Source organism: Octopus bimaculoides, chromosome 3 (assembly GCF_001194135.2).
Source record: "Octopus bimaculoides isolate UCB-OBI-ISO-001 chromosome 3, ASM119413v2, whole genome shotgun sequence".
Lineage (NCBI taxonomy): Eukaryota > Metazoa > Mollusca > Cephalopoda > Octopoda > Octopodidae > Octopus > Octopus bimaculoides.
In genome coordinates this window covers 166,655,024-166,672,487 of record NC_068983.1, presented here as the reverse complement: position 1 = coordinate 166,672,487, position 17,464 = coordinate 166,655,024, and the positions used below count along the sequence as shown (strand labels likewise).

The following is a 17,464-nucleotide window of genomic DNA, read 5'->3' as shown; positions in this document are numbered from 1 at the left end:
TTGTAACAAAATTTGAAACCATTATTATTATTATTATTACTCTTGGCTAGTATTTGGCTTTCCATTTTCCCCTGGTTGAATAAAAAAAAAAAATCAAGGCACCAAGATCCTAAACTTCACCTGTAAATGAACAAAACTAAATATTGCCAGTGATTTAAAATATTCCATGGTGCTTTATAAATTCTGGCTGCATTGCTTTTATGAATGTGGAACAACAACCATACTTAAGTCTAGAGATCAAATTCCTACATATCCTACAGCCGTTTCAGGAAAGGTATTTCAGAATGGGTGAACTATTTGTACCCATCTCAAATATATACAGTTAAAATTTTCTTTTCAGGTTGAGTAGCCCATCTTGCACAAAAGGTCCCTGAATGAGGGTTGTCTAAGGATGATGAACACCCATGTTTCCAGAGGTGAATTATCCAAACCCCAAAGAGTTCCTCTCAACACATGGCTATGATGCTCCCCAACTACTTCTGCTCGTGATCAGAAATGCACTGAGGGACATGCTCAACTGGTTAAGGTCAAACAACTGACAATCAAATCTGTGGTATTGAGCAGAATATTTGATGTTGCTCATCTTTTATATCAAGACAAAACAATGTACATGATAACGCTTCCAATCAATTAAGATCAGAAGCAATGAGAACCACTGCCTGTATTATTATTTTTATTATTATTATTATTGTTACTATAATTATCATTTTATTCTGCTGAGGACGACTTTGCCTTTATTCCTTTCTAGGTCGATAAAATAAGTACCAATTAACCAATGCTTGTGTTGATGTAATTGATTCATCCCCTCCCTCAAACCTGCTGGCCTTGTGTCAAAATTTGAAATCATCCTCCTCCTCCTCCTTATTATTATTATTATCATTATTATTATATAAGGTGGCAAGCTGGCAAATTCGTTAGCATGATGGGCAAAATGATTAGTGGCATTTCATCAGTCTTTGGTTTCAGTTCAAATTCTGCTGAGGTTGATTTTGTCTTTCGTCTATTTGGTGTCAACAAAATAACGACCAGTCAGACCCTGGGAATAATATAATCAATTCATCACCCCCACCCCACCCCCCGAAATTGCTGGCCTTGTGCCAACATTTGAAACCAGTATTAATGTGGGAATTGACACTTGTTACCCTAACCGTTTCCTCTGTTGAAATGTACACCATGCATTTTTTTCATTCACCCAGCCTTGTCCCCTAATCTGGACAGCTGAAGGTCCTTCTTTAATACCCATGGCTACTGCACAAGGATGTCACATACCTGAACCCTGCTCTCTGAAAGACCCGTTCATCTGCCTCTTACCCTGATTTGACATATCAAAATACAACCTCAATTGGGGAGATGTTTCCTATTTCAACCCTGACCTCTGTTGTCCATTGGTGTCTCTTATCCTTGTTGCTAGATCTTTCTGCAGCTCTAAAGAATGTTCTGACATTCTCGTTTACCACTTTTTTTTTTTTATTGGTGCACCTTAGATGTTCTTCAAAATCTAAACAATGGAATTGCTGCTTCTTTTAATGCTGATAAACTTGCATTGAGCCAGAGGAATATGTTGCTAAAACTATTTCTTAAAACTTCTTACAGTTGAACATTAATAAGTTAGAAACTGCAGAGTCAGTTCCAGTTTGGTGGTGAGTAGTTTTGTTGTTGGCTGAGTCTGTGACTAGCTTTCTGTCCTTGTTTGAATCCATACCATTTCTGTTGCTGTTAGCATAGGTTGGATGGTTTGACAAGCTCCAATGGGCCTGGAAACTGCATTATCCTCATTTAACGTATTTGCATGGGTCTGACAGAATTTGAGCCGATCCTCTATAGTTGAACACTCTTCCTGTTGCTAACTTTTGCATGTTTCTAAGCAAGGACCAGACATGCTTCCAGAGATATTGGAAACAAATGACACTGCTTGTATGATGGGGATGTTCTTTTACAACCATAATGTAATGTTGAGATAAAGACACATGCACAGTCACACACAGACTTCTTTCAGTTTCTGGCTCCCAGATGCATTCACAAGGCTTTGCTTAGCCCAGGGCTATGGTACTCTGTGTCCCAGAAAGATATTTTTGTAATTTCTCATATACAAGAGAGGGTAATCAAACAGCCTGAATTATAAGAACTATGTTTTACTTATGTAATACACAAATCCAACTTCAAAATGACCACCACCTCTTGTTTTGATCATGGCCTGCAAACAAATGGTTACTGCAACAGCACCACACCACTTCTTCCTCAAATTTATTCCATGCAAAATAAGGACTTCTTTCAGACCCACTGCATTTGAGTATGAGATGGCTGAGACAGCTCACTCTCTAAGAGAGACCAGACAGAAAAGTCCATTGGATTGATGTCTAGGCTTGAAGGAGGACAAAAATTCTTGTCCCCCAAACTGCAGAAATGCTCTCTGCATCATTTTTGTGTAAAATTCAAGGTGTGGGCAGGGGCACCATCCTGTTCCCAAATGTTTCATTTAACCATGGCAACACGTTTCCTTCCAACATTTTGATGTAAACTGTGCTAGTCCCACCCTCATAAATGAAGATCAAAGGAGGCTTGGATCCATCAGCTGCTATGGCAACCCTCACCATAACCCCAGCTAGTTTCTGATGACAAAAATAGGTTTAGCTCCCTTCAGATAATTTCTGAACATCAGCAGCATTACAGCCTGTTGTTCTGTTTGCTTGTAATAACCTCCACAGTGAAGATCTTCTCATTGCTCCAAATGAAGACTTTTATTTGTGCTGCTCTTCATCTCCGCTAATGTCTCCCCCCCCCCTCCCTTGTCGAGCCGTGTTTTCCTTTATGGCTGCTGAAATTACTTGTCCGAGTTGCTTCTTTTGCATACCTCTTTGGCGATCCTGTGCATTGAAGATTTTGAAATGTTAAACTTTCTTCTCATTTTCCGCATGTTTCAACAAATATTCCTGTGAACTCTCTTTCTCACAGTATCAATCATAGGTTTGGTGCATGCAGTTCTTTAACGCTCTAGAATTGGCTTGCCTGAAGTCATGCCAGATCGGTTGTAACGTTTCCAAACTTTATACACCATCTTACAACACACATTGAGCTGTTTTGCAACATCACTGTTAGATTTTCCTGCTAATTTGATCATGTTGATCTTGAGACGCCGTATTTGTTGGTAAAACTGTTATAAACACTTAAAACTGAATCGCTGTGCACAATCAAAAATAGAATTGCTTTATCCAATACTTCTCAAGAGTTTTCTCAATCATTAGTAAATTTTTCTCAGACATCCGGTAAAAGATTCTTGTTCAAGGTACGTGCAATGAAACTGAGCGTGAAACCATGCGTTTAGGGAAGTGAACTATTTAATCACATGACCATGTCTGCATCTAAAATAAAAAATCCTCAACATTTACAATTCTTTTATTTCTCTCCAGTGAATATGAAAATAAAATAAAATAAAATAAAAGAATCTGTGTAAAATACGACTGTTTAAGTGTTTTTTTAAGTGTATTTCTTTCAAATGTGAAAAAAGTAATTTGTTAACATTTGCTATTATGTAGGTGTTGTGATAAAAACCATTGAAAATCAGTCTAGCAACTAATTGCTCTTCCTGCATACAGTTTTTATTCTTTTTTGAGACGAAATATTTTTTGTTTTTGAACAAAAAGTCATTCGATGTCTTATTTAAGTGTTGTGTTTGTTCCATTTATTATTATTTGAAGAAATTCCAAGTGAAGGATTGGCCTGAAAAAGACTATGGCAAGTTTTACAGAGGAGACAGTTACATTATCTTAAAAGTAAGTTATGCATCTTTTTCTTCACCTTTTTTTTTTTTTCCCAGTTAATTTTCTACTCCGGTTTCTCTATTTTTCTGGTCACTTACATTGGTATAAAATATTAAAATAAATAAACTAACCTTACAGAATTAGAACCATGTGCAGATAATATTTCTCTGATGCAATAAACTAGAAGTTTAATGCTTGAAAAGCTACCTTTTATCTAAGATGGAATAATCACCAAATGGGATTTCTCAAACCAAGCAAATGTCATAATATTTAGTTAACCTTTTCATCCCCACCTGTCTGAAATTATCCTTGGCCCTAAGACACAAACTTCCTATTTTAAAGAGATCTAAATTAAAACCATCAAAATTTCATTATTTCTTCTGAATACCAACTTCATAAACAACAAAATTATTTTACTGAATTTTCCATTATTTTCCAAATCAGTTGCAACAAAGATGGTGAATTTCAGCAGAAATATGATAACTAAAGGATTAAACAGAAAAAATTATAAACTTGAACTGTTTGGCACCTATTAAATATGATTTCTGGTATTCTCAAAAAATCTATTTTCTTTGGTTGGTCCCTAAAGAGCAGAGAGCCACAACTATTTCCTGCCAGTCAATGCAGTCTTGGGCTGCCTCCTACAGAGACTGGTTGCTTTTGCTTCGTCCTCCATGCATCCTTTTCAGAAATAATTGTATTCTTTGAATCTTTCTTAGAAACACTATTACTTATGTGAGTCTTCATTCTGATCATCATCATTGTTTAACATCCGTTTTCCATGCTGGCATGGGTTGGACGGTTTGACTGTGGTCTGGAGAGCCAGCAGCTACACCAGGCTTCAATCTGATCTGGCAATGTTTCTACAACTAGATGTCCTTCCTAATGCCAAACATTCCAAGAGTGTAGTGGGCACTTTTTATGTGTCACCGGCATGCGAGCCAATCAGGGGACACTGACATCAACCATGTTAGGATGATGCATTTTACATGCCACCAGAATGGGAGCCAGTTAGTAGGCACTGGCCACAGCTACAGTATTGTTCCACCACTATGTTACCCTAGGTCTGGAAGGGACTTTGCGTCAGCCACAGATTTGGTCTGTGGCACTCAGCAAGCTGTCTCGCAGCTGCCCAGTATGTCACAGGACCGTAGCTCCTCCTCCCTATCATCAAATTTCTTGGTATGGGTATCCCTAAATCTCTGACCATATGAAAGGTTAAAATTCCAAATCCTTTTCCAGATTGGTCTGCTTTTTTGGCATCCTTCTGGCCTTGGGTCTAAAGTCACTAATAACTAGTCTTTGCTGTGGGCAGGGAGAGGGGCATTCTTCCCCGGGAAGGGTCTTTGTATTTAAGAGCAACCATGCATCCTGCTGTCTGGTGAGAATGTAATCGATCTGGCCAGTGGAGTCACCTGATTGATAGGTTATCAGGTGGCTGGCTGGCTTCCTGAAGTTGGTGTTGCAGATCAATAGGTTATTTGCATCACAGAACTTCAGGATCCTAGTCCCCTCTTCATTTCTGCTACCAATTTCATGGCCTCCATGTACGCCATGGAAGATACCAGGTTGCTGTCCAGCATGCCCATTAAAATCTCCAGCCACAAAGATGAGATCATTGTCATTCATCTTTGAGGTATCCTACAGAAGAATATCATAAAAGTGATCCTTCTGTTCATTTGGTAAGCCCACTTGTGGAGTATAGGCTGATATAATTGTAGCTATACCATTCTGCAAGACTAGCCTAAGTTTAAGTACTCTATTGCACACCCTGACTACCTCTATGACCTTATCCACCCATTTCTCTGCAAGAAGTATGCCCACACCCCCTATTCCATCACTATTACCTTCCTTCCCAGAAGAGTTTATAACTATGTGCTTTGCCTGTGGAGACTAGCTGGAGCTCCTCTCCACCTTACATGCAACATACATCAACACATCTCCGTTCAAGCATCTCTACAATATCACTAGACCTACCTTTCAATGTGCCTACATTTAGAGTGCTAACTCTGGAAACTGGGAAAGAGATATGGGAGGTAACACAGGAAGGAGAGATGTTGTTCAGCCCCTGAAAAGAAGGTTTCTGTGATGATTTGGGAACAGACATCATAATAGTTGTTCTTGCTTTTAACCTACTGTCATTCAAACATGTTAGAATTGTTGAGGTTGTTGCCTCTACTGGGGGTGGGGGTGGGAGTGAGGAAGCATTGTATATAAAAGTGTTTGGGGCATTGTAAATATAAGCGTTATAAACATTGGGGATGTCAGCATCACTGATGCTGCAGATATAAATGTAAACAAAAGAAAAAAGAGGCAGACAGTAAGTGGGCTGCTATCTGATTTAGTTAGTCCGGAGATGAGTGGGGGAGAGAAAGGAAAGGGCGGTGAGATTACCAATATTAGAGGGGAAGGGCAACTGGATGTCCGGTAAGATAAACGAGATTTCTGGTATTGGTGGTGGGGAAAGGGTGGGTGCAACCACAGACAAGAGAGTCATTTTAGGGGCAGAACAAACAAGAAAGAATTATTTCAGAGAATAGATGGGTTTGAATAAACGAGGCGATTAAAAACAAGAAATTCTTAGCTGTGCATATTTTCGAGTGATAGAAGTGGAATTGCATTCTCTTCTGTTATTTCTAGCCTCATTTATTGCAGATTCTGTTGTCTGGGCAGAGTCATTCTTTTTTAGTGTCTTATAATTTAACACACTCATCGGTAAAATTTCCATTTATTTATTTTTTATTTTTCTAAAAATTTTCGTTGCGTCTTGCAACTTTTTCAATAGTTTTGACTATTGCAGATTGTTATAAAGAATTTAGGTGGTTTCAAACAATCAAGAACTTCATTTCTGATGTTTATTTCTTTACACCTTTCTGCATATCTCCAGCATAAAATGAATGATTTTCTTGTTTAACCTTTTTCTTACCTTTTTCCTCTTTCAGTTAATTTGGAAGATCATGAAGAATTTGTCATTAAACTGATGTTTAGAGCATAAATTAACATGATTTTTTAATGGAAGATTTTAATTTAATTGCCGTACTTAATGGATTATAAGATGTGTCTATAAACCCCTTCATGTTTTTTTTGCAAAGTTGGGCCTCCCATAAGTTAAAATTACATTGTTTAGTGTGCTAAGAGCCTTGTTTTCCTGAATATTCCCTGCTGAAATTAGGATGTCTTATTTGCCCATGCAAATACTAATTTTAAAACAAAACAGATGTAGATTTGGTGATTTAGTCTCAAAAAGGTTAACAACAAAATTCTTTTAAGATAGGAATTATAAGCTTCTCTCTTTGTTATGCATGTTTTCAGTTGATTTTCTTTTTTTTTTTTCTATTTTATAAGGATTATTTTTGCTCTCATACTGATTTAACTATTGATATATGAGCAGACAGTTGGTTGATGTATTTCAGCCACGATAAATAACTACACATATCATCTTCAGTAAATTTCCTATTCATTTTAATAATTTTTACAGCCTCCATAGTAATCGAAATCTAGACAAGTTGTTAATTATATTTCAGTCAAAATAAATAATTCGTTTTCATTGTTTCTTAAAAATTTCAATGAAGTTTCAATGATTTTTAATTTTGCATTTTTTTTCTTTTAAATTCTATTTTGTCAGAGTTACTTAGAAGAAAATAAACTCCTGCATGATATTCATTTCTGGATTGGCGCAGAAAGTTCTCAGGTTAGTATATTTAAAAGTAAAAGACAAGATTAATTTTGAGAATTATTATTAAACAAACATTTTGGGTGACAAACTAATGGTTTGGTAGTGAGAGTTCTTAGAGTACTGGACTCACAGTAACTCAATGTGACACAAGTTGCCCCTGGTAAATGGAATCTTGTCTACATTGATTACAGTGTTCAAGAATTTGACAAATCCATCTAATCTACATCTTTCAAACACACACACACACACACACAGACTATATTTGGCCATGGTACAAGTTTCCCTTAATTACCTTATATGGTAAATGGAATTCTGTCAAAGCTGGTGTCTAAAAAATCGTGATAAACACTGAGGAGAAAGTTTTCTTTTAAGTTCTGTAAAATATGTTTAAAGTTTTAAAAAGATCAGTTTGATTTTGTTTTTCTGCTTAAGTATTTTCTTATTGCAATGGGAAAAAGAAATTGCAGTTTAGCCTTATTCCAGTGAAAAAAAAAAACAATGTTTAAAGAATTTGTGGAAAAAATATTAGTTAAAATAAATGTTATTCATCACCACCACCATCATCATCATCATTTAACGTCCGCTGTCCATGCTGGCATGGGTTGGAAGGTTTGACCAGGGCTGGTAAGCTGAGGGGCTGCACCGAACTCCAGTCTGATTTGGCAGGGTTTCTATGGCTGGATGCCCTTCCTAATGTCAACCACTCCAAGAGTGTAATGGGTGTTTTTACATGTCTCCAGCTTGGGTACTAATTGCATGACACCAGTATCTGCCACAACTACGGTTTCACTTGGCTTCATGGGTCTTCATTCTCAAGCGCAGCATATTGCCAAAGGTCTCACTCATTTCTTCCGTGAGGCCCAACGCTCGAAAGGTGCTTTTTGTGCCACTAGCACAGGTACTCTTCAAAAAGATTTTAGTTAATATTTTATTAGTTTATCTGACCATCTCCTCTTATATATGAGACGTGTGAAATTTTAAGCTAACTTTAGATGTTTATATTTTCATTGTTCCGTGTGTGCCCCATGAAGTATTATCTTGGGGCTACATGAATTATTATCTGTTTAGCAGACATCAACAAATAATTTGGTTGTTGATTTCTATAAAACAAAATTCAGTGCTTTTGTTTTGATTCCTTGATCCAGCATAGCTTTGACTGATGAGACACCCAAAGAGGGTGAAACACTGCAGTGTCTTAAAGTCTCCTTGCAGTGATGAGTCATGTGTGCTATGAACACATTCCATCTGATGAGAGGTTTCCTCTGATGACAAGCAGCAATATTCATAGTTGAATCTGCTACAACATTTTTTTGTGCCTGAATGCCAAAAATTACTTCAAATTCAAATCTAAACATTGTTGTGGTTAAGTCCTAAGTCGGTTCTAGTTAGAGACAGAAGATCAAAGACATTCTAGCCATGACCATCCTCTCTAATTTCTTTTTTATTCCAGTTTAGTGTACCTCAAACTACATCCAATTTTCTTTTAAGAAGGTTGAGCGTAGTTGGAAATTTGACTGCTATTTCTTGCAAGCTGAGTGATCACATAGAGGAACCTATAAAATCTTAATGTGTTTTTGTGAAAGGATTTTTAGCCGTTGCTTTTATTCATTTCAGTTGTTTATAGTCAAAATGAAACATTTCAGTGTTTGGATTATATTTATTTTTCAGTTTAATTTTTGAAAGGAAGGTATTAAGCTATCCCAAGACTATTTTTTAAAAAGTAACACAACCAGTCAGAGACACTTTGTGTGTGTGTCTGGAATATATAAGTATCCAGTGAACTTTATCTCTTTTTAATATCCGTTATTGGATACAAAGGAGATCCAAAACTGCTATTACTAATCTAGGCAACATGTTTGTTATATCTTTAATCTTTTATGTACCAGTTTTCAGTTACTATAAATGTTTGATACAAGTCTTAAGGCCTTGTTTAACCCCAGGCTATAATAGAAAACCCTCACTCAAAGTGCCCTGCAGAGGAACTGAACCTGAAACCGTATGGCTGTCTGGTTAATTACATGATTTCAGGTTCAGCATCATTGCAGGACATTGCAGGGTGATGCTAACCAAATCCTTGTGAGTGCATTTGGCAGACAGAAACTGAAAAGAAACCTTGTGTTATAGTTCTAGTATGTGATTGTTACCATTGTATAAGTGGTGTAATTCATGTTGAATGTCTGTGAAATCTCACCTTGCTTGGAAACAGGTGAGGATTGGTGATGGGAAGGACATCTGGTCATAGACAGATCTACCTGACCAATGCAAGCATAGGAAAGTGAATGTTATGACAATAATGTATATGTGTGTGTATTCTTTTACTGTTCAGGATGAATATGGCACAGCGGCCTACAAAACTGTTGAATTAGATGCCTACCTGGATGATATACCTGTACAACATAGGGAGTGTGATAAACATGAATCAGAACTTTTCAAGAGTTATTTCTCTAAATTTGAGTGAGTATATAAATAGAACAGTTTTCTGTAATATTTAGAAAGCAAAAAACAAAACAAAAAAAAGACTACGTAAAAGATTAAAAGAGAGAGAAATGGCAAACTTAAAGATGAACTTTTCTTGTGATGTTAAAACCTTGTCTGTCTGTGAATTTATGAGGTTCTATAGAAAAAACATTTATTTTTTTTGTTGGTCTGCAAATTTCCAAGAAGAATAAATGAAACTTCATGTTGGTAAATAAAAAATTTACAGAATTAAAGTATAAGGATCAAAGAATAAATCCATGGTAACTAAGAGCTTAAAAATTACAAGTCATTAGATTCCAACATGTATTTACATTGCAGTAATTCGGCAGGGAGTGATTTGCATATATTTACATAATCAGCTAAAATGATCTTTAAAAGCAACATTATTAATAAACAGAATAAGCAGAAATATATATTTTCTGTTCAACAGCTGTTTCATTAAGATAAATACCATCGGTTGAATAATTACATAATTATGATACATAACTTGAATTAAATCAAATTTATTTTTGTCGCTTTGAGACTGCGACCTGTTCCGCAGTCTCAAAGCAAAGAAAATATTTTGGCAAATTTAATTCAAATTTATTTTAAAATGTATTTACTCAAATCATCAATTAATTTGATTTAAATCTATCTAAATCTATTGTGAATCACAATTATATAATTCTACATTGGACGGAGTTTATCTAAATGAATTAACAGTTGAATACAATTAAAATATGAACCATGTTAAATCTATGCTCTTCTGCTTCAATATTCTGTCATCTTGAGGCAGTGAGCTGGCAGAACCATTAGAACGCCAGGCAAAATGTTTAGCAGTATTTCATCTGTCTTTACATTCTGAGTTCAAATTCTGCCGTGATCGATTTTGCCTTTCATCCTTTTGGGGTCGATAAATTAAGTATCAGTTGTGTACTGAGGTCAATGTAATCGACTGGCCACCCCCTCCCCAAAAATTTTGGGCCTTGTGTGTAGAGTAGAAAAGAATATTCTACAATCTTTTAAAATGGAGACAGTATACTTTGAGGTTTAAAAAATTAAAAATTTTTTTAACAATGTCTCATATTAATGATGTTAATTGACAAAAATTCAATTAAAATAATTAGATAAACTTATAGTATTCCTTTCCATTCTTTGAAGCATAACGGTTTCTTTACACAGTTCTTCACATTTTTATTTAACTTTAGCAGGTCTGTAGGGGTTGGTTAGTAGAAAGCAGACGAAGCGATGCTCCAGTATGGTCCACTTCTCTACATTCACAGATGGCTGGACTGGTCTTGTAGACCTCACCAGTCTTTAAGACCCTGTAAGAGATCCTAGGCAAGGCCTGCCCTCTTGAGATTAAGATTTAAACAAAAAAAAAAATTTTATTTCTCTCTCTCTCTCTCTCTCTCTCCATTTTTTGTTAAAGCTTAATTAAAACTTATTAATTAAAACTTTTTATAAAAAAACAAATCATTTCTTTAGGGTGCTGAAAGGTGGTGTTGCAAGTGGATTTAATCCTGTTAAGCCGGATGAGTACAAATCCCGTCTCTTGTTTTACACTGAAAGTGGTAAGAAGGTTTCAGTTAAAGAGGTAAGTGTGCAAACATAGAAGTATTTTAATATTCGCAGTTGGGCGTATAGGGATGCTAAAAGTTTGGTGTTGAAGCTCAATCTAACATGCGCTTCAGAATAAAGCGTTAATTGAGAATAATGTAATATGAAATTAAAGAAACAACAAAGGAATGGGAGATTATACAATGACCTTCATTAGCTTACAGCTGTTTCTGCAACAAGCTGCAGTGCACCCAGAGCTAATGCATGTGCATCATTTTGTAGCTTCTTCAGAGTTTCAAAAATGAAGTGCAAGTTTATTTAGGAAAGCATTTACATATGTGGAAAAGACCATTGTTGAAAAATATAAAAAATATATACGCGGGTGTGTAGTATTTGAAGGATAAAAGCTGCTCTGAAGAATGTGTTGATTTAGATAAGTTTGTGTGGATATGTGTATATATACAAAGAGACCTAATTAACCTCTATATAAATAACTATAAATACATATGATAGACAGAACACTGTGTTAATACTGACCATAAGAAGCCAAGCATAAAGAAGGGGAACCCAGAGACAAACAGAAAGTGAGAAAGAGAGTGAGTGATGAATGAAGTTGTAAGACTTGATGAGATTAGTGGTTTTGAAGATTCTGGGTGGATGCTAGATTGACAATTAAGAGTCAAGGGTAATAGCTAAATATTTAGATACAGGGCGATGCAAAAGTAGGTCTACAGTTATGAAAAAAGAAAACACGTACAATACTCCGTTTAATTTTATTAAAAGAAATTAAAAGTTATGATAAAAGTATTATGATTAATGCCACTGAAAATATCAAAGTTGAGCTTAACTAATTTAATGAGTTAATAATTTTAATGAATTAAGATTTTTATAGAATACCTCCTTTTACACTCCACTGTATACACACATACACACACACACACACACATATTAATAACGTGTTCACATAGACAAAACATGTATATGTGTGTGTGTGTGTGTGTATATACATATATATATACACACACACACACATATACATACATGTATACACACACAATATATTTATAATGTTTTGTTGTCTTAGGAGGGTCACTATGCTAATATTAATATCACATGCACTGGTTCAATTCTACTCCTTTGTTATTAGTTAATTGGTTAAATATCTAATCAACTAACTAATTGAGCATTTATTTAATTTGTCAGTTAAACAAGTCTGGTGCAGGCTCCTGCCTGGCCAGCCCCTGTCTAACCATCCAACCCATGCCAGCATGGAAGGAGGGTGTTAAATGACGATGATGACGATATGTCTCTTTTCTTTCCAGGTATCTTTCCGCAAACAGTTGAACCAAGAAGATATCTTCTTGTTGGATATGGGTATCAAGGTATTCCAGTGGTATGGCGATGAAAGCAATCTCTTTCAACGACACAGGGTAAGATCTTTCAACCACATTTCTGACAAAATACATCCTCTTTATTCAGCTGATTTTTGGGCCCTAAAATACCTTGCCTTGCATATTCCCACCCTTATGTGCACCATCTCCCTTCATGGATTGCTGCCTCTGGTCCTGGTGGTGCTTCCAGACGTCTTCTGATTTATTCTTTCAACGTCGTTCAGCCAACAGCTTCCAGATCTCGCTCTTCCTCATTTCCTCTTGATTCTTCCCTTCAGGATGCGGGTGCTGAGATTCTGGGCACAGATGATGCGACCAAAATGCTGCAGCTTTCTCTTTCAAACAGTGTCAAAAATCTCTTGTTTCCAATTCACTCAAGGACTGACTTGTTTGTTAACATTTGAGAAAATGTTGACCCCTCCACTGATCCTTGGTACTCTTTGGTAGCATGTTGTTTCAAATGCTTTCAGTTTGGCAGTGTGGTTTGCTCTTAGGGTCCTGCTTTCATATCCATGCAGTGCAATTCGTCCAACCCATGCTAGCATGGAAAGTGGACGTTAAACGATGATGATGATGATGATGATGATGCAATAAGCCAAACTAGTGTCTTCATCTTTAAATTGATGTTCTTGTTAGTAGGATCTGGAAAGACCGATCTTGCTGCCCCAAGTGAAGTTCTTATTTCATGACCTTCTATGATAGCACCCAGAGATATGAGCTTGGTGACCGGTTCGTGAAAGGTTTTAATTTCGATCACTGTAAAACAGAAAGTTTGTATCATTGGACCAGGGCCGGTCTCGGGTGGATTGCTATGAAAGAGTGAAAATGATCTTATATTGTTTTTGTCTTCTTAATCTGTCGTTATCATTATCAACACAATTCAGCCAGTTGTTGGGGTGCCACTCTTGACGCTTTCATGGTCAGCTGTCACCACTGGTCTCTGTTCTGTCATGTGTAGCAGGGTCACAGTGTTCTGACCTGTCCAGTCCTTGATGTTGCCACAACAGGGTTTGCTTTGTCTGCTTCTCTTTTGTCCTCCCTCAGCCCCGAAGAATGGTTTTGGACAGAGTTGTAGCAGGATACATGATTGTACCAGACAAGCTTCTGTCTTTTTACTGGCACAAAAAGCGGTTCCTGTCTGCCAGAGTATTTCTTCACTTGCTACCTGACAAAGCTGTTCATTTTGTGCTCCATGTGTAAGAGCTTCCTGAAGCACTTGTGCTCAAATGCCTGGATTAGCTTTTATTTGACAGTTTGAGCAGATATATCCCAGATGATTGTGGCATGGTCATTGTCAATGTACCTTGTTTGGCACATGTTTAATACCATTTATTGTTAGTTTTTATGTTGTTGTGTTGGCATATTGTCTGGTGGACATAATTACTTAGTCATGATGATGATGTCTGTTTGTTTTCACTGTCCTGTTTGTGTTACCTATTTTCACCCTCTGCAAAATCCCAAATTTTATTCAATTTGCTTTGCAGGAGCAAACTGTTTTATTGAAAGCGTATATTGTTGTTAAATGCTCGAAATATGATTCAAGAAAAACAGTCAACAACTGATGAAGGGTCGTTCTTTATGTTCTTTGTTTTGTTTTCCATTTGTGTCTTTCGTTGTTCGAAAGAATAGTTCATGTTCCATGTACTCATGCTTCGTACTTTTTTTGTTGTACACGTTTCATGACGTCCTGTGCCCGCATATGCATAAATATATACATATAAATGTAAGTATGTACATGTACGTATGTATATATGCATATATATATCATCATCATCATCATCGTTTAACGTCCGCTTTCCATGCTAGCATGGGTTGGACGATTTGACTGAGGACTGGTGAAACCAGATGGCTACACCAGGCTCCAATCTGATTTGGCATAGTTTCTACAGCTGGATGCCCTTCCCAACGCCAACCACTCCGAGAGTGTAGTGGGTGCTTTTACGTGTCACCCGCACGAAGGCCAGTCAGGCGGTACTGGCAACAGCCATGCTCAAAATGGTGCATTTTATGTGCCAACCACACAGGAGCCAGTCCAGGGGCACTGGCAACGATCTCGCTCGAAAATCTTACGAAGGCCAGTCAGGCGGTACTGGCAACGGCCACGCTCACGGCTTAAACACTGCTGTGTCTCTTTCAACTTTGTTTCTAAGAACCCAAGAAACCTAACCAGCGTGATGTACTGCTGCCTGTTCTTCTCTCTCTCTCTCTCTCTCTCTCTCTCTCTCTGAATTACTACTTTCTTTCCCCCACTTCCTCTTCGACTCTATGTATATATATGTTTGACATGACAGAGTAAGTTATTATTTTTGCTAATAATTTAGGAAGATTGATGTAACTCTTTGCAAAGGTAAATAAGCAAGAAGAACACGATACCACAATGTAATAAAGTTTGACTGTGTTTATAGAATTAAACAATATTTCAATAGTATGTCTGTCTTCTTTGGGTTCAAAATGTAAAATGGAAAGAATGCAAGAATACAGAAATTTAAAACAGGAATGAGAATATCTTGAGGTTCTTTTTAGACAAAGCATCACCAGTTTCTGCTTTTTCGTAACAAAGCAAAAGAAAAAAAGAGAACAGTGAAAAAGTTTTGTGTAAATGTGATGGAATTTGCCAGACATTTTGCTCATTGGGAGAGTGGTTAGTATTGGAGAAAATGTTCAGTAACATTTCTCCCTCTACTTTTCATTCTGAGTTCAAATCCTACCAAAGCTGATTTTGACTTTTAAGTCCTGGCTGAGCCCCAATGTTGATGGAATTGACTTCCAACTCCTGCTAAAATTACTGGTTTTTGTTCCAAAACTTGAAACCATTCTTGTTGTTGTTGTTGTTGTTGTGTCTATGGCAGTGAATCCGACAGAACAAATGCCTTGCTGCATCTCTTCCACCTTTTTACATTAAAATCCTGTCAAGGTGAACTTTGCCATTCATCCTTTTGGGATTGACAAAACATGAAGTGCCAAGTGGAGAACTGAGACCAACATGAGCCAACTCTTTTTCCTTCAAAATTGCTGGCTTTGTGTCTCAGAATTAACGATTATCACTTTAGCCAAAGGCAAAATGTTCGTCTTGTCTTTTACCTGTTGCTGGTGGTGCTCTGTCTCAAACAAAGAAGTTTTACTAAAATGCTTTTCTGACTTTTAAACCTGATATGCAAAGAAAATGAAAATTCTGTTCATTGAACTTGACAGAAAAATTGAAATCTGATTCAGTAATTCTTATAAATATTTTCGAAAGTGAGTAAAACTGAATTTTATTCAATAGGTGCAGGAATGGCTGTGTGGTAAGTAGCTTGCTTACCAACCATATGGTTCTGGGTTCAGTCTCACTGCATGGCATCTTGGGCAAGTATCTTCTACTATAGCCTTGGGCCGACCAAAGCTTTGTGAGTGGATTTGGTAGATGGAAACCGAAAGAAGCCCATTGTATGTATATGTTTGTGTGGCTGCAGTCAAATGACTGAAACAAGTAAAAGAATAATATTACATAGAAATATTTTGCTGGAATCTATATTTAGATATTTGTTTTCTTTTCAGGCCAATTATTATTGCCAACAACTGAAAAATGATCGAGGTGGAAAAACAACATCTGAAGTTATTAACCAGGATATGGATGATGGGGTAAGAATTTCATTAATCCAATTAACACAATTTAATCCCACTCAGGTGATTGCTGTCATATGGAAATATGTTCTATATGGTTATTGAACCCCTTTTTTTTAACTATGTTTCTGAGAATTATTAAGAATTTGTGTTAGTTGGTGATCTCACTGTTGCTAAGACCATGAAAAAACAAAGCACCAAGTACACTGTGTTAGAGAGGGAATCCAGCTGTGGCCATTATGTCAGACAATGGAGCTGAGGGCAGTTGTTTGGCTTGCCAGCTTCTATTAGACTGTCCACTTGATGCCAACAAGGAAAGCTAATGTTAAATGATGGAAATAATGAGGAATTTAGTCAAATAAGTTTTGTTCTTATTAAATTTGGTTCTTTTGATCCTAAATTAACATGAAATTTCGATGGAAGGCCTTATTTTCAACTAGTTTTGTTATCATATTTTGTCTTGAAATCCATTGCCTTTGTTTCAATTAATTTTGGAAAGAATGAAAAATTTAGCAAAATACCTGAACCATTTTAAGCTGGTGTCTGGAATATAAAGTGACCCCTTCAAAATGAGAAGTTTGTCTCCTAGAAGCAAGGGTGGTCTCAGATGGATTGGCATCAAAAGGGGTTAAGCAGTTTCAAATGCTTCTAAGACTTGTCTTTGATTCTGATCAGAAATTGTTTAGGAAGTCCATCCAACACCGAAGACCTGTTGAGGCAAGTGAAATCGAAATCGAGTTAAATTCGACCACTGGCACTCATGCCAACGTCGTCTCCTTCATTGGGACACAAAACTCAGCTTGCAAAGACTTATTGGGGAAAGTGAAAGCGAAATTGTGATGGCACTTGTGCCCAGCGTCGCCTTTCTGGCACTTGTGCCCGCGGCATGTGTAAGGACTTTCGAGAGAGATCGTTGCCAGTGCCCCTGGACTGGCTCTTGTGCGGGTGGCACATAAAATACATCATTTTGAGCGTGGCCGTTGCCAGTACCGCCTGACTGGCCTTCGTGCGGGTGGCAC

At 37.0% G+C, this 17,464-nt stretch overlaps 1 protein-coding gene across 1 annotated transcript in view; it reads left to right on the top strand.

The window, feature by feature from the left end:
• The window catches only part of LOC106867320 (gelsolin-like protein 2), a 64,000-nt gene that overhangs the window by 38,983 nt on the left and 7,553 nt on the right, over nt 1-17,464 (top strand). Inside the window, exons 4-9 of the mRNA XM_052966822.1 lie at nt 3,696-3,770; nt 7,384-7,449; nt 9,761-9,888; nt 11,380-11,488; nt 12,774-12,881; nt 16,380-16,463. Of these exons, the coding sequence (XP_052822782.1) occupies nt 3,696-3,770; nt 7,384-7,449; nt 9,761-9,888; nt 11,380-11,488; nt 12,774-12,881; nt 16,380-16,463 (570 nt within the window). The remainder of the gene's footprint in view (nt 1-3,695; nt 3,771-7,383; nt 7,450-9,760; nt 9,889-11,379; nt 11,489-12,773; nt 12,882-16,379; nt 16,464-17,464) is intronic.